This window comes from Eretmochelys imbricata, chromosome 26 (genome assembly GCF_965152235.1).
Source record: "Eretmochelys imbricata isolate rEreImb1 chromosome 26, rEreImb1.hap1, whole genome shotgun sequence".
NCBI lineage: Eukaryota > Metazoa > Chordata > Testudines > Cheloniidae > Eretmochelys > Eretmochelys imbricata.
The window spans coordinates 6,147,654-6,168,581 of NC_135597.1; the positions used below are offsets into that span (position 1 = coordinate 6,147,654).

Sequence of the window (20,928 nt, forward strand, 5' to 3'; positions counted from 1 at the left end):
GAAGGTGATTAATCTAATCAAGAGGATTTCGGTTCCCAATCCCCATTTATCTGTGTGAGGGCAGCTGTGGGTAGGCCTGACTTCCTGTCTCTCTCAATAATAGCAGGTGCCCTGAGCCCTGAAAGGGATTTTCTTCCTTTTACAGGTGTAATAATTTGTTTTTCCATTCCGTATCCCTGTTACTCCAGCCCCTGCCCTCTGTTGGGAGTGTAGACTAGGGGTTAGTGTGAGCTGGGTTCTTCTCTCCCTAACTCTGCCACTGAATTGCACTTTGGCAAGTTGCTTCCCCACTCTGTGCCTCAGTTTTCCCGTCTCATAAATCGGTGCAAAGGGCATCATCTCAGGAGGAGTGGGCCTTTAGATCAGACTGTTGCCCCATCAGGTTAGGTGTTGGGCTTCATGCTTTGGGGGAAGGCAGCAGCTCCGCCAGTGAGTTAGGTGCCTTTGAGGATCCGGGCCCAGGTGGCTATAGTACCCTCCCTCCTGAGCTGGGCTTTATGCAAACCACCCCCTCTCCGTGCCCGTGGGGGATTAGCTCCCTCTGCCGATCCTGGAGAGGGGATGGGACACCAGAGGTTTCGACAGCTTTATGACGAGTGATTTATTTCCCCGTTCACAAACCAAAGGAAGAGTTGCAGCAAAGCACACCGAGGGCTGGCTGGGCAGGACTCTTCCCTCCTGAGCCTTTGCCTAGGGCGTGAGCTAGAGATTTTCTCCGCACTCCCCTTCCAACCCCCCTCGCTGCTCATCAACACGCCCCCCCCTTCACACCCCCTTCTCTCCGCCCCTCCGGCGGGGGGAGCCGTCCTCTGGGAGTGACCCAGCCCTGGCAGACCCCTCCCCGCAGACCGCGGCCAGGAGCCCACCGAGGGGGGCCGGGCTGGATCAGACAGAGCGAGCGCCCGGAGCCTGCGGCACGCACCCGGGACAGGGTTGGTGCCTGGCCGGTGCTAAGCGCACAAGCCCCGCGAGGGGACGCGCCGGAGCCGGTGTCCGCTCAGAGCTGCGGGGAGATGCTGAGGAGGCGGCGGGTCTTCGCCGTGGAGCCGCTCTGGAGCCGAGGTGAGCCCCCGGAGGGGTGGCTGTGGGTGGTAGCCGCGGAAGGGCTGGGGACGCCCTGGGCTCTCCGCTCCCTTTGCGCTCCGGGGCTGGGGCTGGTTCTGCGCCCCCGGGGCTCTCCCGTCCGTGCGCGCAGCTGGCCCAGGCGTTCCTGCGCCGCGGACAGGCGCTGAGATTCCCCTGCCTGCAGCCGAGAACGGCCCCGGTTCTCCCCCAGACCTTCCCCTCTCCACCGGGCGCTCTCTTCTTCCCCGCGCCTCGCAGGGGGTCTCTGTGTCCCCTTGAGCCTACGCCCAAATGCGCCCTGGTGGTAGGGAGTGAGTCTGCTCCTGGGTCCGTGGGGTGGGGGGCTCCCTGTGCCCTGCTGCCGTTCCTGTTTCCCAGACTTTCCCTTGGCCCAAGTCGCCCCCAGGACAGGCCCTTGTTTCTGGGCGCCTTCGGGAAGGTTCCTGCTCTGGGTGCCTTGATGGGTGTCCTATTTCTGGGGAGCTCGCTGCTCTGTGTAGGGCCTACACGCACCCTAGGGCGCTCCCTGCTCCCCAATAGGTGTTAGTAGGCTTTGGATTTGTTTGCCATTTGGGCTCTATGCGATCCAGCCCAGGCAAACAAACTGCCCCAAGGCACAATGCTCCACACTGCAGCTCCCGCCCTTTGAGGGAAGGGGCGAAGCGAACTTGCACCGGGATGGGCTCCCTCACTTCTGACCTCCCCAGCACAGGGGACTCCTGGGCTCGTGCCCTTCTGGAAGGGGCTTCCGGAACGCCAGTAGGTGCCAGTGCTTTCTGCAGGAGCTCCCTTGGAGGGGGGATGGATGTATCTACAGCACACAAACCATGCTTCCTTCTGCGGTTCACTCCCTCCTGGGCTGCAGGTCTCCAGGGTCAGCCCTGACCATGGCTCCGATCAGCAGTTTAGCCCACAGCAGGTGTGGCTCCATTGGGCGAGTGCACTCTCATGCTTCCGCTGTGGTTCGGTGGTTCTCAGCCTTTTCCATACCAGAATCCCCTGTTACACAGAAACACGTTGGGGACCCCGCCAGCCAGCCATACAGCCAAGGAGCGTAGCTGGGGACCTCTGGAGCAGAGAGGGTACCTGCTCTTTGCACTGACTGGGCTGCTGTTCTTGATACCTGATGTCAAACATGGCCATGTCTGTAGTGCAGCCACTATCCAACCTGCTGGTGAAACCGGTTTTCTGAACCAGTTTGGCTGTGTGCTGGTGTGGACCTGGCTGAGCAGTGGAGACTCAAACCAGCCCCTGTCTGTGGCTTTGTCTGTCCCCCCAGGACTGCTGCCCTCCAGTGGAGATCACAACAGAGTCCCATGAGGAGCAATAACACTTGTTCTGCTCTGTGATTGAGTCCCAGAACAATTCCAGTGGGGCTCAGTCTTTGGGTGTGGGGTTTCCAGCAGGGGTCTTGGAGCCAGGATTCCTGGGTTGTGTTCCTGGCTCTTCCAGTGACTTGCTGTTTGACATGAGGGGGTGGGGGTGTCGGTCAGTCTCCCCTCTGAGCCTAGCTCTGAGTTCAGCCCTGCCCTGTTTCCCCTGTATTATTTTGAACCCCATTTCCTCTTCCAGACTGGAGAAGGGGACTCCTCAGAGGGGTGGGAAAGACACAGCCGTGCAGGGAATGGGGTTAGGATGCAGGAGAGAGGGAACCGAAAACCATTCACAGCGAGAAGCCAGCAGTGAGTGGGGGCTGTGTACATGCCACACCTATGTCCTAGTGGAGGTGTGCCATGGACAGCTGGCTCAGCTACATGTTGGAAGAGGCTAGCTGGTTTGGGATTGGTGATGGAACAAGGAGACTTTCAGCTCTGGTTTCTGGGATCAAATCCAGCTCAGATCAATAGTAACCGAAAGCCCCAGTTCAGCTACCAGTAGCCACAGCCGCAGACTAAGGCGAAGAACTGAGCAGGCCGTCCATGCAGGCTGAACTCCCTTGGAAGGGGGTTCCTCTTGGTCAGCACTGAGGTATGTTGGCAGCGTGGACATGTGGAGAGGGCTTACACACCGGTTACTGGTGCTGTGCCTGTCCTGGGAATAAGGAAGTTGGCAGGGCTGCACTAGCATGAACATTAAATATGAGCATTAAATACACGTGCGCACGAGACAGGGAGGGTGGTAAGAGGCCCCATGTATCTGTTATAATCTGTTCCCTCTGGTCTTTCCTTGTAAAACTACCTTGTGTGTGTACATTCCACCCCACCTTGAAACTGGAGGTGGAGCTAACAGTCCCTGCGGGCTGATGGAAATATTTGGGAATTACTGGAATTGGTATAAAAACGTCCCTGCAAGGTGTGTTTTGGCCATTAATTGCAAAGTTGTTGTTTAAAGGAAATGGGGAATGCTGCAGATTTAACTGCTGCCTATCTGATTGGGCATTAATCTGCCTTCCAGTCCTACATGCATCTGCCTTTTGGTAGCATGTGCTGTTTAGGTATCTGTCTTATCTTGCTTAAAACCAATAGGCTATTGATACTCTGCAATCTATGGTATGAATGAAATCTTGGTCTTGTGCCACTTCTGTTTTGGTCAGGATACTTCCTGGAGTGTGAGGCAAATGTGGTCTAGTGGACCGAGCATGAAGCCAGAGTCCAGGAATTCATGAGTTGGTGCGTGACCTTGGGCAAGTTACTTAACCTTTCTAGTATCTCTCTTTTTTTACATGGGTATGCGCTTAGCTGAGCTGACTCACACCACCTTGTGAGGCAATTATTGGTGACGGTTCATACATAGCTCTGGCACAGCCAGATGCATCTTCAAAGCAAACTATTGCAGTAGCATTGTTGCTGTATGATTAAATGCATAAAGCACTAGCTGAGATGCTGTCATATAATGGGGGGCAAACAATAGATGATGTGGTTGTGTTGGATAGTCTGTGTGTCCAGGCGTGGCCCTACACCTTGGTCTCCAGACACAAATCCCGTCTTCCCTGCCTGGGAGGATAAATCAGCCCAACGCAGGGCTCTCCGGAAGGGAGAGATGCCCTCCCATAAGACCAACCCTGCCAGCCACTGAGGTCCCCGAATCTGGGCTCTGACTCATTCTCTCTCCAGCAGGGATGGAAAAGGGCCTTCTGTTGGCTGACACAGCCCATGCCCGACCCATACCATGACATGCGCTTGACCACAGCCATCTCCTACGTTTCACACTTAGGTGTCAATAAAGCTAGGTATCTAAATCAATGTTTAGGGCTTGTCCACATGGGGTGTTGTCCATTTCCAATATATCCGGAATTGAGCTAATTTGGCATAAATCTGTCCATACATGAAGCTAATCCAGAATAGTTAATCAGATTTAAATTCAGACCCTTCCTTCGTCCAGTTTAGCTTTTATGTGTAGACAAACCCTGAGTGATCTAACCCATTTTTCAGACGTTCTGAGCACCTGCAGTGGAAGCAGGGTGCTTGCCAGTTCTGGAAGATCCAGTCACTTACTCAGGGTCCTAACTGTTGATCTAACTTTGTAGCTTTGTGGATGCTCAAGTTTGGAATGTTGGTGTCTGTGTGGTTGTGTCTTTCCACTTCCTCGGTCCAGATTTAAGATTTGTTCTTAGTTCATAGGAATCGTAAGAGTAATCTTTTGCTTAAGGAAGGAGCTGAAATAAGGGAATTGGGGGAGCTTTGCTGGTTAAAACATCTCTGGCTGTTGTGTGTGGTTAAGGAGAGGTGCGTGAAATAAACTGGTGTCCTAGTAGAAGCGCGGTCGGGAAAGTAACTGAAATACTTTCCTCGTGGATTGTATTTTCTAAATGGACAACCTACCTTCAATTCTCAATGGCTGAGGGACAATCTTCACTCATTGCTATATTTGCTTTCCACAACCAACTCTCTGTTTTACTTTTCATGAGTGATGTACCCGAGTGCTTGGCTGCTAATATCTAAACTGTATTCTTAAATTTATTCACCTACATTTGGTCATTGCTGATTATGCACTGTATGTATCTTGTGACTTTAAAAACAAACGTTGTATTTGTGGATAATCTAAGCACTACACCCAGATGTACAGACGCTCTTTACTTAACCTGTGTCTGTATCATTTTTTAACACTGGCTCTAATAAAACTTTTAAATCTGAAATCCATGTGGCTGGTTGGTTGCCCCAAAGCCACTCTTGAGCCCTAAACCACCATATTGGCCCATGCTTGGGGTCAGCCAGTGGAAAGGCTTCTTAACGGATAGCTAGATCGTAGTCCATCTGGAGGGCTTCCTCCCTTGTGGCACCTGGGGGCATGTGCAACTGCTATCACTTGTGACTCAAAGCCTAGATCCACCTGTCTGGCAGCGTGGGAATGAAAGCTTGTCTGTCTTGTCTTGGAGGATCTGCTTTCTGGGCCCCTCCCCCTACTTCCTGACACTTTCACACTGCGGGTTTTGGGCACCTGTGATGGGAGGAGATGTGGGACTGCAGTCTCCGAGTGAGTCTTGCTGGTTACACTGGGTGCAATTATGTCCGGTATTGCAAGGTGATGGCAGATGCATTCCTGCCTGTGTCTCACATAGATAAGCAGTTGACCCAGCTATCTCACTGCTGGGCCCTCCCCAGGCTATGCAGCATCCATAGATTGGGGAACTGAGCCCAGCCCTGCTGCATAGATAAGTGTAAGCTGTCTTTGGCCTCTAATGTTCCCAGGATGCCAGAGAGGTGGAGAGGGATGGTGTTGGTTTCTAGAAACATTCCCCGCTGGGGGGCTCTGGGGCAGGCCCAGTGTCTGGGGATCAGGGAAGGGTAATATTGCCTGCTCTGAAGGTGCATGTGATGGTGGCAGAGAGGCCCATCCCAAGCCGTAGTCTCCACTAGCAGAGACCTGGCCCTGTGGTTGTAAACTGCGTGGGGAACGTTGTCTTGTTTCCCAGCAGAGAGTGGGTGACTTGTATTCTCTGAGCAGTGACTGGAGACTGGGTCAGGCACTCACCAGAGGAGCTGGCTGCAGTCGAGCACATGCCATGGTATGGGTCGGGCATGGCGCTGTGCTGAACCCAGTGTGGGGCATGGGCTGTGTCAGCCAATGGAAGGCCCTTTTCCATCCTTGCTGGAGAGAGAATGAGTCAGAGGCCAGATTCGGGGACCTTAGTGGCTGGCAGGGTTGGTCTTATGGGAGGGCATCCCTCCCTTCCTGAGAGCCCTGCTTCGGGCTGACTTACCCTCGCAGGCAGGGATGACGGGATTTGCCTCCTTGTGGAACCTGTTAACGCTGCTGTGAATCGTGCTAAGACAGAAAATGTCATTGCCTCTATATAAATCCATGGTACGCCCACACCTTGAATACTGCGTGCAGATGTGGTCGCCCCATCTCAAAAAAGATATATTGGAATTGGAAAATGTTCAGAAAAGGGCAACCAAAATGATTAGGGGTATGGAACAGCTTCCGTGTGAGGAGAGATTAATAAGACTGGGAGTTTTTAGCTTGGAAAAGAGGCGACTAAGGGGGGATATGATCGAGGCCTATAAAATCATGAGTGGTGTAGAGGAAGTAAATAAGGACATGTTATTTACTCCTTCTCATAAATACAAGAACAAGGGGACACCAAATGAAATTAATAGGTAGCAGGTTTAAAACAAACACAAGAAAGTATTTTTTTTCACGCAGCACACTGTCAACCTCTGGAACTCCTTGCCAGAGGGTGTTGTGAAAGCCAATACTATTACACGGTTCAAAAGGGAGCTAGATAGCCATTGATGAAGCGATCCTCCATGAATCTATTAGCCAGGATGGGCAGGGATGGTGTCCCTAGCCTCTGTTTGCCAGAAGCTGGGATTGGGTGACAGGGCATGGATCACTTGATGATAACCTGTCTGTTCGTTCGCTTTGGGGCACCTGCCATTGGCCACTGTCAGAGGACAGGAGGATACTTGGCTTGATGGACCTTTGGTCTGACCCAGTATGGCCGTTCTTATGTTCTTTCCTCCTGGCCTCCACAGGATGGTGCTGGGCTCTCTGTTGCTGGCGGGTCTGTTCCCTCTGGCTTCCCTGATCAGGCTGGGGTATGTTGTCCCTAGTCGGTATCCCTAATAGCTGTGGGGAGGATGACGTGTGTGTGCTGGTGGTGAGGGAAGTATAGAAACAGGGCTCTTAAATCCTGGTGCCTGCCGAGAGCGTGAGGAGTGGGGCAGGGAGACCTGCGTGGAGCTGGGAAGTTATCCCTCCATGCAGCAGGGCTCTGGTGCCCAAATGAAAGCACTACCTGCTGACCGCCCTCGTGCCAGCTCCCTTGCCCGGGCTGGGACACACTTGACCCGCTCATGGAGTGACGTGGTGAGAGTGGTGGTTTCAGCGGAGCCCTGGCTCGCTCAGGGCCGAGGAATGCGGTTTGGGCCTGGCGCCAGGAAGGAGCTGTTTACAAAGCACCTCAGCAATGCGTTGCACAAAGGACCTGGGATCTGGGTCGGGCCCCAGGGGATGTTTCCAGGGAGACTTGGGATGCGCTGGGCTGTCAGATGCAGCCTTGGCAATGGGCTGCAAAATGCAGATTGAATCCACCCGTGGGGTGTAAGAACTTGAGGTCAAAGGATCCCAGTTCCTAACCCAGCCGCCAGGGGAGGGCTGGGGTCACCGTGTAGAGAGATGGATTCAGCTTCCAGGGAGATGGTGAGTGACCCTCTCTGAGCTGCCCTTGCAGAAACTAGATCAGACCTCTGTGTTCTGCGGCCAGGGGCAGGGCAGGATCCGTCCCTGCTGTCCATTCCAGTCACAAATGCCCCAAACACCAGCAGCTCCCATCCCTCTTGGAGAGGGTCCGCGTTTCCTGATAACGCTTGTGCCTCTCGGTCACCTCCCCCAGGTTTCTGTAGACAGTTACTGTGTCCTCTACCCCTAATGCACACGCCTCCCAGAGCTTCATGGAGGGTTGTGCTCTAGCTTGGAGCTCCCAGGCCAGGGGAAAGAAGCGTGATGCAGGGCAGCTTGGCCGAGTGGCGCATTCAGTCCCTAAGCCTGGGTTTCCCTGGGAGGCTGGAAACCCGGGGGATGGGTGGGGGATGGAGGAGGGGGAGCCTTGTGTCTTCACAGTGGTGTGTTTCTCTATATCCAGCAGTCCCAAATTATTCAGCAGAGGGCTGGGACTGGAAGAGCAGGGGGTGCTACATGGAAGTGCATTGGCGGAGCTGTGCGGGAGGCCCAGAAATGGACTAACAGTGTGGGGGGGCGGTACCTGGGGTGCATCAGCAGAGCTGGAACGGGGAGCCCAGAGCTGGAAGATGAGGTGTCTCAGTAAAGCCAGGTGGGAAGAGCAGGGCAGAGCTGGAGTCCGTCGGCAGAGTTGTGGGAGCGCACCGGGCTGGAATAGCTGGGGAGCCGTGGGCCAGGACTGAGGTGCTGGCAAAGCTGTGGGTCAGGATTCGCAGCGTGGGGTGGGGGGGACTTGCACGTGGCTGACCGACTGGTTCTGGGTAGAATGATGCTTTCAGTGAGCACTAGATTGACACATACCTTGTAAAAGGAGGGGAGGGGAGGAGGACTGCAGTGGCTGGCCCCTGATGTCCCAAGGACTACACAGATGCACGTGCTTGTCTTTACCCTTTGCACAAACTTCCATGGTGAACTCTCCCGCCCCCTTTCCCCCATGCTCTCTGCAGCATTTCTCCCTGAAATGCCCCGCCCCCCTGAATCACCAGGAGCTGGGTTGTTCTCCTTGGTATGCACATGGAGCAATAAGGGATAGGCATGGGGCAGGGAAGAAGGCTGGAGTTGGGGAGGGCTTGCCGGCTGGGCAGGTACCATATTCAAATGGCCACAGGTAAGGAGAAGACAGGGCTGCGGTTCTCTGGAGGAGGGAGAGAGACAGCCTCTCTGACAATGCATCTCTCTTGCCTCGCAGATGGCGCACAGAAGCCCTGGGAGAGCTGCGTGGTGCTAACCTCGGCCAGCATCTACCGCAAGCTGCAGGAAGCCTCTGGAGAGAGCACGGATCCCGCTCCTGAGCCACAGCGGGGCAGCAGAATGAGCGGCGAGCTGGGTTTATGGGACCAGGCCGGGTCACCGACGGAGCCTGACCTCCCCCAGCAGCTGGGCCTCTTCCCGAAGAGCGGGCGGCTCCTCAAGTCGGAGTCTGAGGACTCTGGGGTGGAGATGGCCGGCAACGAGAACTCGCCCTCCACCCCGCTGGGCTCGGAGAGCAGCTTCTCCCTGGACTGTCTTGATGGCTTCCAGCCCTCCACCGCAGACTCTGCTGCCAGCGACCCAGAGGAGGGCTGCCCCGAAGCAGAGGGGCCAGAGGAGCCGGAGCCTCTCCGGGAGCGGGCCTACCTCCGGAACCTGTCGGTCAGCAAGAAGCTGGCCCAGGTGATGCAGCGCTCCGGGAAGCTCCATGCGCCCAGCCGCTCTCCCAAGCCACTCGGCCGGAAGAGCCTGAACCTGGTGGACTTGGAGCTGTTGGCTTCCTACGGCTTGCAGGAGCTGAGCGGTCAAGGTGGGGCTGCAGAGGGGCACAGCCAAGCCCTCTCCAGCCGCCGGAGCCTAGAGGAACAGAGCACTGAGTCCTGTGAGGAGGAAGTGGAGGTGAGTGCCAGGAATGGGCTTCCTTGTGGTTCAACAGGGCTGGCCAGGGTGGAGAAGAGGGACAACTTTCCCCCTCCTTCCCAAGATCTGTTGCAACTGGACTGACTTCCAGCAGGTGTGGCCTCCTCTCTGGGGCCGAAGGGTTAAGAGACGCCGTGGTTCAGCATGGAGCGGCGCCCTCATGCCAATGCCCTAGCGTAAAGGTAGCAGCAGCTGAAAAATAGCTCCCTTGGGGCCCTGGGCGACATGGTCTGGGCACAGGCACTGCTGCGAGGAAGCCCGCGTGCTCTCTCCCCTGCACTGGGGGCAGGGGAGACGGGATGGCCATCACCCCCCCTCCCTAGCCCATCTTGCCGTATGGAGGGCGGGGCGGTTTCAGATAGGGAAACGCTCCACATTTCCATCCCATGACACAAGCGCGTGTAAGTGCCTCTGATTAGATTGCGGTGTCGTCACCGCTCCTGTGATGACTAAGCCGGGATGCTCCAAGTGGCGTGGGCAGAAGCTGGGCTGGTTGTCAGTAGAACTGAGCCAATAACTGACTTTCCAGTTTGCTGGCAGTTCGAAGAGTTGGAAAAAACATAGGGTCAAAGGGAGGTTTGGTTTTGATGTCAAGGTTTTTTATTTTTGAAACTAAATGGAAGGAAATTTCAGGGAAAAAAAGTCGGTTTGAATCAAGAGACAAGGAGGGGGAGTTAACATCTTTTATTGGGCCAACTTCTGTTGGTGAGAGAGACAAGTTCTGACCTCTGTAGAGCTCGTCTTCAAGCTTGAAAGCTCCTCTCTTGCCCCAACGGAAATTGGTCCAATAAAAAATATTAGCTCCCCCACCTTGCCTGCTGGTGTCTCCCCTGTCCTGGGACCCACGTGGCTTCAGCAACACAGCAAACAATTTTCAGTTGAATCATTTTGACTTGTTGGTTTGGAATTTTGTGGTCCGTCTCCCCATCCGTTGTGTTCCCTGCGGCCCCCTCTCCCACCCCACAAAAAATCACCACCACCCCTGCCCCCACACACCCCAATTCAGGGAGCTGTCTCGGAGTTGCTGAACCTGCACGCTCCACCAGAAATCAAGTTTTGGCCAGCTGTAGTCATGAGGTTTCACCCGGCTCTGATGTAAGAGTGTCCTGGTGATTCCTGACCTGAGATGCAGTGCCCTCTGGTCACGTGACCTCGGTCCCCTTTGGCATAGGGGCAGTACCAGCTCCCCCAGGATGGCAGGGCCCTGCAGGGCTAGTCTGTGCGTCACTGAAAGGGAATTTGCTGGGATCCTGTCTGCTCCCGTTGTCCCCCCAGCTGCTTTGCTGATGCACCTGTCCCTCTCCAGAGCGCTCATTCCGATGCCATGTGCTGGTCCGTGCAGCGTGACTTGCTTGGTGCATGCTTGCAATGGCTCGTTAGGGCTATTGCTAGTGAGCTGAGGGATAGAGCTCTTAGGCCTTACATCTGTGCCTGGCTCTGCTGGGTTAGTGGCGGTGTGGGACGAGGCTGGCTGGTCCCATCTCCTCTCACTCCCTCCAGGTGGGTTGGATCCTCCTTTGCCCCTTAGAGGTCCCAGTTGTCTGTGGGGCCTGCCCACTGGACAGAGCCCTCTGTGGATGCTGTAGTCCCTTGCCCGGCATGTGCTAATAGACAGTGGCACGTTGGGGTCATCCCCTGCACTGACTGCCAGGGTGAGGGGCAGCTCCTACAGGCTAGGTCGGGGTGGCGGTGGGGCCGGGAGCTTGCGGCAGCACTAGAGAGGAAGTTTCGATGCTTGGCCTGAAGCTCTTTATAGCTTTTGATAACCCGTAACTCTCCTGGGAGATCCCGTAACTCTGCTATGGATGAGGAAACTGAGGCCCAGAGAGCCAAAGCAACATGCCCAAGGTCTGTAGAAGAGGAATGGAACTTGGGACTCCCGACTCCCAGTCCCTGGCTCTGTCCCCTAGGTGGTGGGGGAGAGTGAATCGCTCGTCAGCAAAGAGCTTAGGAGAGGACGGGAGGAAAATATTTCTGTGGGTGCACAGAAAGGAGTTCCCTCTGCTGTGAGCAGGCAAGGTAGGGCGTTGTGATGTGAAGAGCGGCTTGGCAGGCAGCCCATCGCAGCTGGAGAGGGGCAGGAATGCTGTGGGCGAGGGCCTTCCTCTCCTGAGCCAGGAGCCTTAGCCGTGTAGAGCTGCCACTCAATGAGACCCACCCACCCTTGGGCTTCGAGGGGCCGGGAGACCACTAGGCCGAGCGGACGAGATCCGGCATTGCCAGACGGAGCAGCCCTCCTGCTGGAACTCCTCCGTTCTCTTCTCCCCTTCGCTCTGTGGGGCAGCTCTCCGGCCCCCTGCTAAGTAGTTCCCCAGGCAGGAGTGGCACCATTCAATGCCTGCCCAGCCTGAGACCCCCCACTTCCAGCAGCTGAGACTATCCAGTGTCTGGGACCAGTGGTTGCCTTCCAGGGGCTGGGCGTCCGGCATGGGGGTTGGGACACAAGGAGGCTGGGTAGATACGGAGAGGCCCATTGTCTCCCCGCAACCCTTTGGACTCGAAGCATAGGATCTGTGGGGGTCGTCTGGGCTTCCCTGTCTGGGTTGGTCACTGGCCGGAGCTCTGGCCTGTCACCTGGCGACCCCAAAGCTCAGGGCTGCAGGATCGATTCCAGGGGTTGGTCCAAGGGCCAGAGGCCAATGGCAGGGTACAGGTGCCATGCGGACAGATAGGTGCTGGACCCAGTGACCTGAGATGGGATTGCCTGGCTGAGAAGGGCTGTTGGGTGGGGAAAGGGCTGCTGCTTCCCATCGGCATAACAGGGGGCTTGTACTCCCAGCTGGTGTGGCAGCAGGCAGGGCACTGCTGTGAGGGAAGTTCACAACCTCCCCAGCCAGCAAAGGAGGGCAGTGACCTGAGGGAATGTAACCTTCATTCGGCCCCAACCCCAATTACACAGTGACGTGTTTAACCACCCTCTGAACGCAACCTGTCCTCTGCTGCGATGTGTCCGTCCACGGCTCTGTCCCTCCCCGGTGCAGTGCATCTGTCTGCTGCTCCGTGCCTCCCTGCTGGGAAGGGGGAGGAGGTGTAGGGCTTGGGTGTCCCTGTAGGTCCCGGAGCGATGGAGCTGGCAGAGTCCAGCCCCTGCAGCTTTGGCGCCTTGCTTTTGCTCTTAGAACTGAATAAGCCCTGAGCCCCACCTCCTCTTGGATTGTCCTTGGCATAGATCCGATTTCCCCCACCCCAAAAAACAAAACAAAAAAACCCAACAAACAACTCACTCTGCCTGTGTGAGCAGCGGGATGGAGCCAGCCTGCATCAGGCATAATTGGAGATGCCCTAGTTTCATAATCTGGTTTAAACCCCTTAAGCTGCTGCTATCTCTCTAGCTACCTCTCCAGAGCGTGTGGGGCTAGGGAAGTGCCAGCAGTCGGAGGGGCTACAGAGGATGGATGTGGGGGAGGAGGAAATCTGCCTCCTCCCCTCCCCCCCCCCCCCCCCCCCGGACTCCTGCAAATCCAGATCTCCAGCTAGGAGCTTCACTCTGCCTCGGCCCACCCCTCAAGGGTGTGGCGTGGCGTGTTCACAGCACAGACCTTGACGCTAACACGGTGGGAGAGGCTGGAGGTGGCTGCATAAGCAATTCACATTGGTGCGGTTCCTGGGGAGGCCAGTGTGGGATCTGGGAGCCAGGAACTGATGCAGGGGGTAATTGCAGTCTGAACACAGCCCCTGTTGGGAAGGATCTGATCTGTCCTGTCCGGGTCCCACCATGGAGATCGTCCCCAGCTGTGTGTTTCCAGTGAGCTCCCCCTGTAGGGAATAGCCCCTCCATGAACCTCTCCCGAGGATACTGCATTTGTTTTTGGACACCTTGACCCCTTGCAAGACGTTGACAAACTTGGGAGGAGCAACAAGTGCTGCCCTGGCTGGAGCAACTGAGAGCTGCAGAGCGTGCCCTGTCCCCCACGCTGCTCCGTGTCCGTGCCTGATGCTCTGTGCTGTGTGATCCCCCAGGTGCGGAGAGACCCCTCTTTAACCCTGCCGGGCCAGGGCCTGCGCTACCTGGAGCACGTCTGCCTGATGCTGGAGAAGATTGCCCAACTGCAGCAGGCCAACCTGCAGCTCCAGCAGCAGCAGAAGGCGATGGAGAGCCAGCTGTGGGGCCAGCAGGCTGAGAACGTAAGGCTGGCTGTGCGGGGGGCACAGGGGGTGAGTGTGGCTAGGAACCAGGGTGGGAGTGCAGTGGCCAGGTCTTTCCATTCCTTAAGGAAGGAGGAAGGGAGGATGCAGCTGCTTGTCCAGTGGTGCAGCACCCCTTTCTGGGGGATACACCTTGCAGTGTGATCCCCTTGGAGGAAGGTGGGGTGTGTGTGTGGGGGGGTCCTCTGTCCTCTTAGATCTCCAGCCATGGTGGGGCTTCCTTAGATACTCTTGAGGAGCTGGGGGGAGGTGGAAGGGGAAGGTGGGTCTTCCCTGGGCTCTGGGATTCCTCTCGCCATGAGGGTGGGAATGACTAGGGGTCTCCCCACCCCAGTCCCCGCAGTAGCTTGTTTCACTCCATCCATCCTCTCTCCCTGGCAGGCGGTGCCCTCTGAGGAGAGGCCATGCAGAGCCCCAGAAGAGCGGGGACTGTCTGAGCCGGACCCAGCACCTGAGAGCAGGGCGGAGGTGGAAATGCAGGAGGAGGATTTGCCTCTGGACTCTTGGAGGCCCCACCACTTCAGGGCGCGCTCGGTCTCAGACACCGGGGTGCTCCAGGACCTGACCAGGAGCTCAGGTGAGTGAGCCCGGCTCGAATAGCAGCCCCAAGGCCCAATCCCTTCTCCTCCGTGTCCTGGCGGCTAGAAGCTCCTGACTTGTGCCAGAATAGGAGGGTGGGGCGGAAGAACCCTGCCTATCCCTGCACCCCCCAAAATTAATGAGACCCATGCTGTGCAAATCGAATGTCCTCGCTGGGGTGGCTCATTCCTTAGGGAAGGGGAAAAGGCTGCTGCTAAGAATTTCTCCACCCTCCCGTGAATATGCCCCCACCCACCCAAACTTTCCAATCTGGCAGCAGCTCCCTCGGATTCCCCACTAGCCAGTTTTCTCCCTGTAGAGCATGTTCCGTGCCCCCTTGGGGCTGGGTGTGCTGTCCCCGCTAGCCTGGGGAGAGCGAGATCCCTGACCAGGAAGTCTGTCTGTCTTCCATCCCCCCAGGCAAATGCCAAGCACAGGGTCTCTGGCATTAAAAAGGCCTGGGCTCTGAAACTAAGCTTGAGGAATGATGACTGAGGCTTTTCCCAGGTGGGTGTGCAACTCTGAGACCATTTAAGCAGGGAGTACTGACCCCAGGACTGGCCCTGGTGCTAGATGGCCTGAGTTCTCTCTGTGGGGCCGCATCTGGGCTGGTTGCTTTAACTCAGCGGATAATGGATGCCGATGCTATCTCTTCTCTGCAGAGAACAAGCCGGTCTGTTCCAGGAAGATGGCAATGCACTGTGTCAGCTCACCCACCCTGCTGGATCAGCCGGACTCAGGAGCCCATACCCTACCGCCAAACATGAGACCCAGGGTAGGTTTAATGCCCTGTAGAGCAGGGACCAGGGGGAGAGGAGGGAGAAAAGAAGGATCCCCTACGAACTCCATGTGAATCCTCCTGATGCTGAGAAGACCCTGTACGTGCATCTACTTCTGGTGCCCTTCTTTGCCTGTGCTGGGCCAGCACTTACCCAGTGTGTCTAACTCTGTTTGCCAGAGGCTGGGAATGGGCTACAGGGGATGGATCACTTGATGATTCCCTGTTCTGTTCATTCCCTCTGGGGCACCTGGCACTGGCCACTGTCGGAAGACGACACTGGGCTAGATGGACCTTTGGTCTGACCCAGCATGGCCGTTCTTATGTTCTGTCTCTCCGGGTGCCGCCTGCTAAGCTGTTCCCCAGGTGAGAGTAGCGCTGTGCAATGCCCACCCAGCCTGAGACACCCCCCAGCTCCACCCCTGCTTCCAGCAGCTGCAGGGGAAGTGGCTTTTTGGAAGTGCTTCCTGACAGCCAGCAGCTGAGACACTTGGTTCCCCATCCCCACCGCTCTACCCTGGGGAGGAGTTTGGGGTTCCTCTGCCCCTGCCAGAGGGAAAGCCCTTCTTTCTGCCCTGTCCACGTCTCCCGAGGAAGAGTTATCCCTAAGAACGAGGACTGGGTGTTTGGGTGCCAGGACTCTGGCTCGCCCCTACATGGCAGGAGAAGCCGCTGCCCTCGCTCCTGCCTTCCCTCACCGCTGCCGTCTCTCTCCCTCTCAGAACGACCGCTCGCACTGGGGGAAAGTCAAAGTGCTGATCAACAGGATCACCAGGAAATCCATCCGGGCCAGCGAGCCCTCCCCGTTCGGGGAGTCTGCCGTCGACAGCAGACACTGTCGGTAAGGCTGCCCCAGCCTAGAGACTGAGTGGGGAAGAGAAGGCTGCTCCTTGTGAACAGACTGCTGGGAAAGCCCTGCAGGCCTTCACCCCAGCATGGGTACAGCTTGGGCAGGCTCCCCCTGGTGCCGCCCAGCCATCCTGGAGGGAGCCCAAGGTGGGGGGCAGTCTCCATGGCCCACTTGATCCTTGGCCTCTCTGCTGAGGATGCCAACAAGGGTCCCAGGTTGTCCTGTCTGTGATGCACGTCCCAGGTTGTCCTGTCTGTGATCAGAATTTACAGATTCTAAGGCCAGAAGGGACCAGTCTGATACCAGTCTGACCGCTGGCCTAGCTCAGACCAGAATAATCCTTAGAGAAAATCTCTTTAAAAAAAAATCCAATCTTGATTGGAGAAGTGTCAGTGCTGGAGAATCCACCACGGCCCTTGGTTAGTTGTTCCAATGGTTAATTACCCGCAAGGTTAAAAATGTACCCCTGATTTTCGGTCGGAATTTGTCTAGTTCCAACTTCCTCTGCTGGATGTCAAGAGCCCAGTATTAAATATTTGTTCCCCATGTTGGTACTTAGACTGTGATCACGTCACCCTTTCACATGCTCTTTAAGCGAAATACATGGAGCTCCCTGAGTCCGAGGCTAGAAGGCAGGCTTTCTCATCCTTTAGTTGTTCTCAGCTCTTCTCCGTACCCTCTCCAATTTACCAACATCCTTCTTGTGGGCGGGTGGCCCCTAGAACTTGTTTCACCCAGGCCACCAAGCCATCAGCAGGTGAGAGATCCCTCCTTGGGCACCAGCACCCCAGGACCTAGGGATGGGAGGCCCCATGTGCCTTTCCCCCCCAGGAGCGTCCCCTCCTGAGAGGCCTATATATGCTGCCTCCCCCTCCAGAAACCCTGTACTGGGCAGATGCCAGCAACTGGGACCCCAGGAGCAGCAGCAGCCGCCTGGCAGAAGGAGCAATGCATGGGGCGTTCGTGGTCTGGGGTAACTGGGTGTGAGCCGAGTCCAGGGGGAAAAGGAAGTGAAATCACTGCCCCCTAGTGGTGCAGTGCCTCCCAAACGATCTGCCTTGGGAAGGGCAATGCAGCTGTCTCTCTGCAATGGGGGCTGAGGGAGAACTGAAGGGGATAGCTGTTTCTCCCTGCCCCGTGCCTCTTCCTGCTTGTGACTGGGTGGCAATGGATGGGCTGGGATCCACAGGGCCATGGGTGTAATTTGCTGACTGACGTGGGATTTGACAGGGAGCACGTGCCCTGGCACGGGTGTATGCTGTCCCCAGCCTGATGTATTCCATCCCCTGCTCTTCCCTGGCAGTCTGGAAGCTTCACTGGAGAATCACGGCTCCCACCCCAGGAGGAGCTTCCTGCCAGCCCTGGGGGTGAAGAAACACCGCTCGAAAACCCTCTCTGTGCGCTGAGTGCCCCGAGGCCGCGGGAGCCTCTTGGAGACAGGAAGGATTTAAAGCTGCTGAGGCTTCCCTGCCATGAACGGGGGAGCAGTATACACTCTCCATGAAGGGTCCCCTTCATCCCCTTGCCCCCTCGACGCTGGTTTGGATTTTCCAGTCTCGCCTGCTTCGATGAGGTTGATGGGATTTCTGGCTCTTCTGTGGAAAAAGGAGGGCGGCGAGGGGCAGGTGTTGCTCTGTCTTCTGTTCCTGTGGAGCTGTGACGTAGAAGCCAAGCAACCGTGGATCAAGCCTGTATAGACATCTGAACACTGGGGTGCACTCTCCCTACTAACCCCTCGTGGTGGGCATGCTTAGGATGCCCATTCCTCCATTGAGGCAGGTCCTCAAGGAAGCTGGCTGAGCCCCAGAAGACCTCTGGTGTCTGTTTACACACACACTCTCACTCTCTTGCCCAGCATCTCCCCCGGGTATGTTTGTCTTTAGCAGGCTGGTTCTGAAATCTTGCTACTTCCTAGCTTGCAGCGTGCTGCTGCAGATGCTAGGAGGCGCTCCCGCTGCACTGCTCGCTGACTCACTCCCACCACCTTCATCCTCCTGTGACTGCAGGCAGCTCCAAGGCTGCTCTTGGTATCTGGGTCTCAACGGTGGGTAACAAGGAGCCTTGACCACCGGGCCGCTCTCCCGCAGACCTTAACTGAACTACGGGGCTGACCTGTGTGCAACCGGAAGTCTCCCTTCCTCCTAAGGGGATGTCCATCCAAACTCCCATTCTGTTCAGCCCCCGTGCGTCGGCTAGGATTCCAGTGCTGGGGTCTCTGCACAGCAGTGAGAAATCCCCGGCATTGTCAAACGTGAACGAACTCCTCTGACTGCTTAGTGGACCACTACTAGCACCTGGTCAATTTGTAAATGCACCAGTGTATTTGTATGTAATGTGTTTATATGGTCTGATGGAGAGAGGTGCTTATGGAGGCTGATGGATTCTTAGACACTTAACAAAAATAAATTCCCACTGAGTTTTGCATCCTGATCGGTAAAGCGAGAGGTGGGGGCATCCTTCTCACGCTCCCATGCTACTGGGCAGTCGGTTGGCCAATGGGGGGAGTCTGTGCGTGCAGGGCCTTTCTGCGTGATAGGACTCAGGAGTACATGCGCCGTCCTGGCAGCTTGTTGGTATCTGTCTCCCATGCAGGAGTCCCAGGATCCTTCCCTCTCGCGCTCTGGCCTGAGATAACAGTGTGGCGATAACAGCTCGGCCTGAGAGACCAGTGCAGCATGAAGTGCCACGTGCTGCTAGTCCGGCCGAGCCAGCCCCCCTTCTCGGGTAAGGGGAGAATTGATCACCCAGGGTTACCCTCATGACGGCTTCGTGATCTAGCCATGCTCTGGCTGCAGAGGAGTCTGCGTGGGAGCGGCACTGGGGACAAATCAGCAGTGTAGCGCAGTAGGGAGTAACACGTAGTGGAAAGATAACCCTCTCCCCACCAACAGAGGTGAGCTAAAGAGCCAGGCTGCATGGAGGACATTACTCAGGCATCTCTTCAGAGGTGATGACTAGTGCATGGAGCAGAACTGCAGAGGAATTGAGAGAAGATGCAACTGTGACCGTGCTCTTAATGCTGAATGCCCACATCGTCCAGGATCCAAGGATGTTGGGTACCTGGAGTAGGGTCATCCTCAGCACTGCCTCCTGCCCTGTACGTTCCTGTTGTTGCTTCTGTCACCTACTCACTCCCCTTTAGCATCACTGATACCTGTAAGTCCTGGTACTTAGCATTTATAGAGCACTTACCAGTACTTTTCAGACATAAGAGCGGCCATACTGGGTCAGACCAAAGGTCCATCTAGCCCAATATCTTGTCTTCCGACAGTGGCCAATGCCAGGTGCCCCAGAGGGAATGAACAGAACAGGGAATCATCAAGCGATCCATCCCCTGTAGCCCATTCCCAGCTTCTGGCAAACAGAAGCTTGGAACACCATCCCTGCCCATCCTAGCTAATAGCCATTGATGGGCCTACCCTCCATGAACTTATCTAGTTCTTTTTTTAACTGTGTTATAGTCTTGGCCTTCACAACATCCTCTGGCAATGAGTTCCACGGGTTGACTGTGTGTTGTCTGAAAAAATACTTCCTTTTGTTTGTTTTAAACCCTCTGCCTATTACTTTCATTTGGTGGCCCCTAGTTCTTGTGTTTTGAGGAGGAATAAATAACACTTTATTTACTTTCTCCACACCAGTCATGATTTTATAGACCTCTATCATATCCCCCCTTAGCCGTCTCTTTTCCAAGATGAAAAGTCCCAGTCTTATTAATCTCTCCTCATATGGAAGCTGTTCCATACCCGTAATCATTTTTGTTGCCCTTTTCTGAACCTTTTTCAAGTCCAATATATCTTTTTTGAGATGGGGCAACCACATCTGCGTGCAGTATTCCGGATGTGGGCGTACCATGGATTTATATAGAAGCGATATGATATTTTCTGTCTTATCTATCCCTTTCTTAATGATTCCCAACATTCTGTTTGCTTTTTTGACTGCTGCTGCGCACTGAGCAGTTGTTTTCAGAGAACTATCCACAAGGACTCCTCTTGAGTGGTAACAGCTAATTTAGACCCCATCATTTTACATGTATAGTTTGATTATTATATGTATAGTGAATGATGAAGTCTCCTGACCCACTGACCTGTACAAAAGTAACCGTAGCTGAGAGGCAGAGCAGAGAAGTGATAGAATGGAGAGGGTGAAAATGGAATTTGGTTCTTGTGCTCACATGATATATATCTACAGCAGCTGCTTGTGTGTGTGGACAGACCTACTATTTAAGGAGTCTGTTGGGATGTATGGACAGGGCAGAGACGAGGGGTTAACCCTCTTCTGGCCCCAGGAAAGGTCACAGCTTCCTCAAGTGCAGGGATCTGTAAGGTAGCTGAGCCAAGTCATGTGTGGGGAAATTAACGAATCCTATTCTCCCAGCATGAGCACAGGGGAGGTGGGAGTGTGTGGCAGGGAGAGTGGGTTGGAAGGTTCTTTTAATTTTTTTTAATTTTTGGGTTTTTTTTGAGACAAAGACCTGGTTGGATTTGGGCCCTGTGTAAGAGCAGCTATTTTTCTACCCTGTTTTTCAATAATCAGTACTATGCAGTTGTGAAAACTCTGCCTACTCGCTGCTCTGACAGGCTTGTCTAAGGCTTGTGTCTGCATGAAGCTTAGCCACCACTTCCAAAGTGAGCTAGGCCTACATCTGTAAGGAGCCTGGCTAGCGAGCACGTGCTGCATTTGGTTAGAAGTGGCGCTGTTATCAGTTATGCTTTCTACTGAGTAACTGGGCTAGGGGCAAAGGGGAGAACCTATCCTGAGCAAAAGTGGGGAAGGTTTTAAAATTAACCACATGATGGCAGTAACGTCTCCATTATAATCCTCCATGCAGCTCCCTGGAATAGATTTGTTGTTCGAGATGCACTCCATTTATTGCTCAACCTCCTGCACGGTGAAATGTTTATCTGTTTACATGGGGAAAGGATTTGGGGCGAATTAAATACTTGCTTAAAATAAGACATAAATGATTTCAATTAACAGGTTGCGTAGGATCTTAGTG

General features: G+C 55.2%; 1 protein-coding gene across 2 annotated transcripts; it reads left to right on the forward strand.

Moving 5' to 3' along the window:
* The first annotated feature begins 885 nt into the window (after positions 1-885).
* On the forward strand, positions 886-18,362 carry C26H8orf58 (chromosome 26 C8orf58 homolog). Of its 2 annotated transcripts, XM_077805789.1 has the most exons (8): positions 894-1,062; positions 3,599-3,674; positions 8,879-9,558; positions 13,540-13,704; positions 14,107-14,302; positions 14,967-15,079; positions 15,805-15,923; positions 17,236-18,362. In XM_077805789.1, exons 3-8 carry the CDS (start codon positions 9,001-9,003, stop codon positions 17,336-17,338), a joined length of 1,254 nt encoding a protein of 417 aa, XP_077661915.1. In that variant the 5' UTR covers positions 894-1,062; positions 3,599-3,674; positions 8,879-9,000; the 3' UTR covers positions 17,339-18,362. The 2 variants fall into 2 exon arrangements, with proteins under 2 accessions (XP_077661914.1, XP_077661915.1); XM_077805788.1 differs by lacking the exon at positions 3,599-3,674 and having other exon boundaries at positions 886-1,062.
* Positions 18,363-20,928: the final 2,566 nt, after the last annotated feature.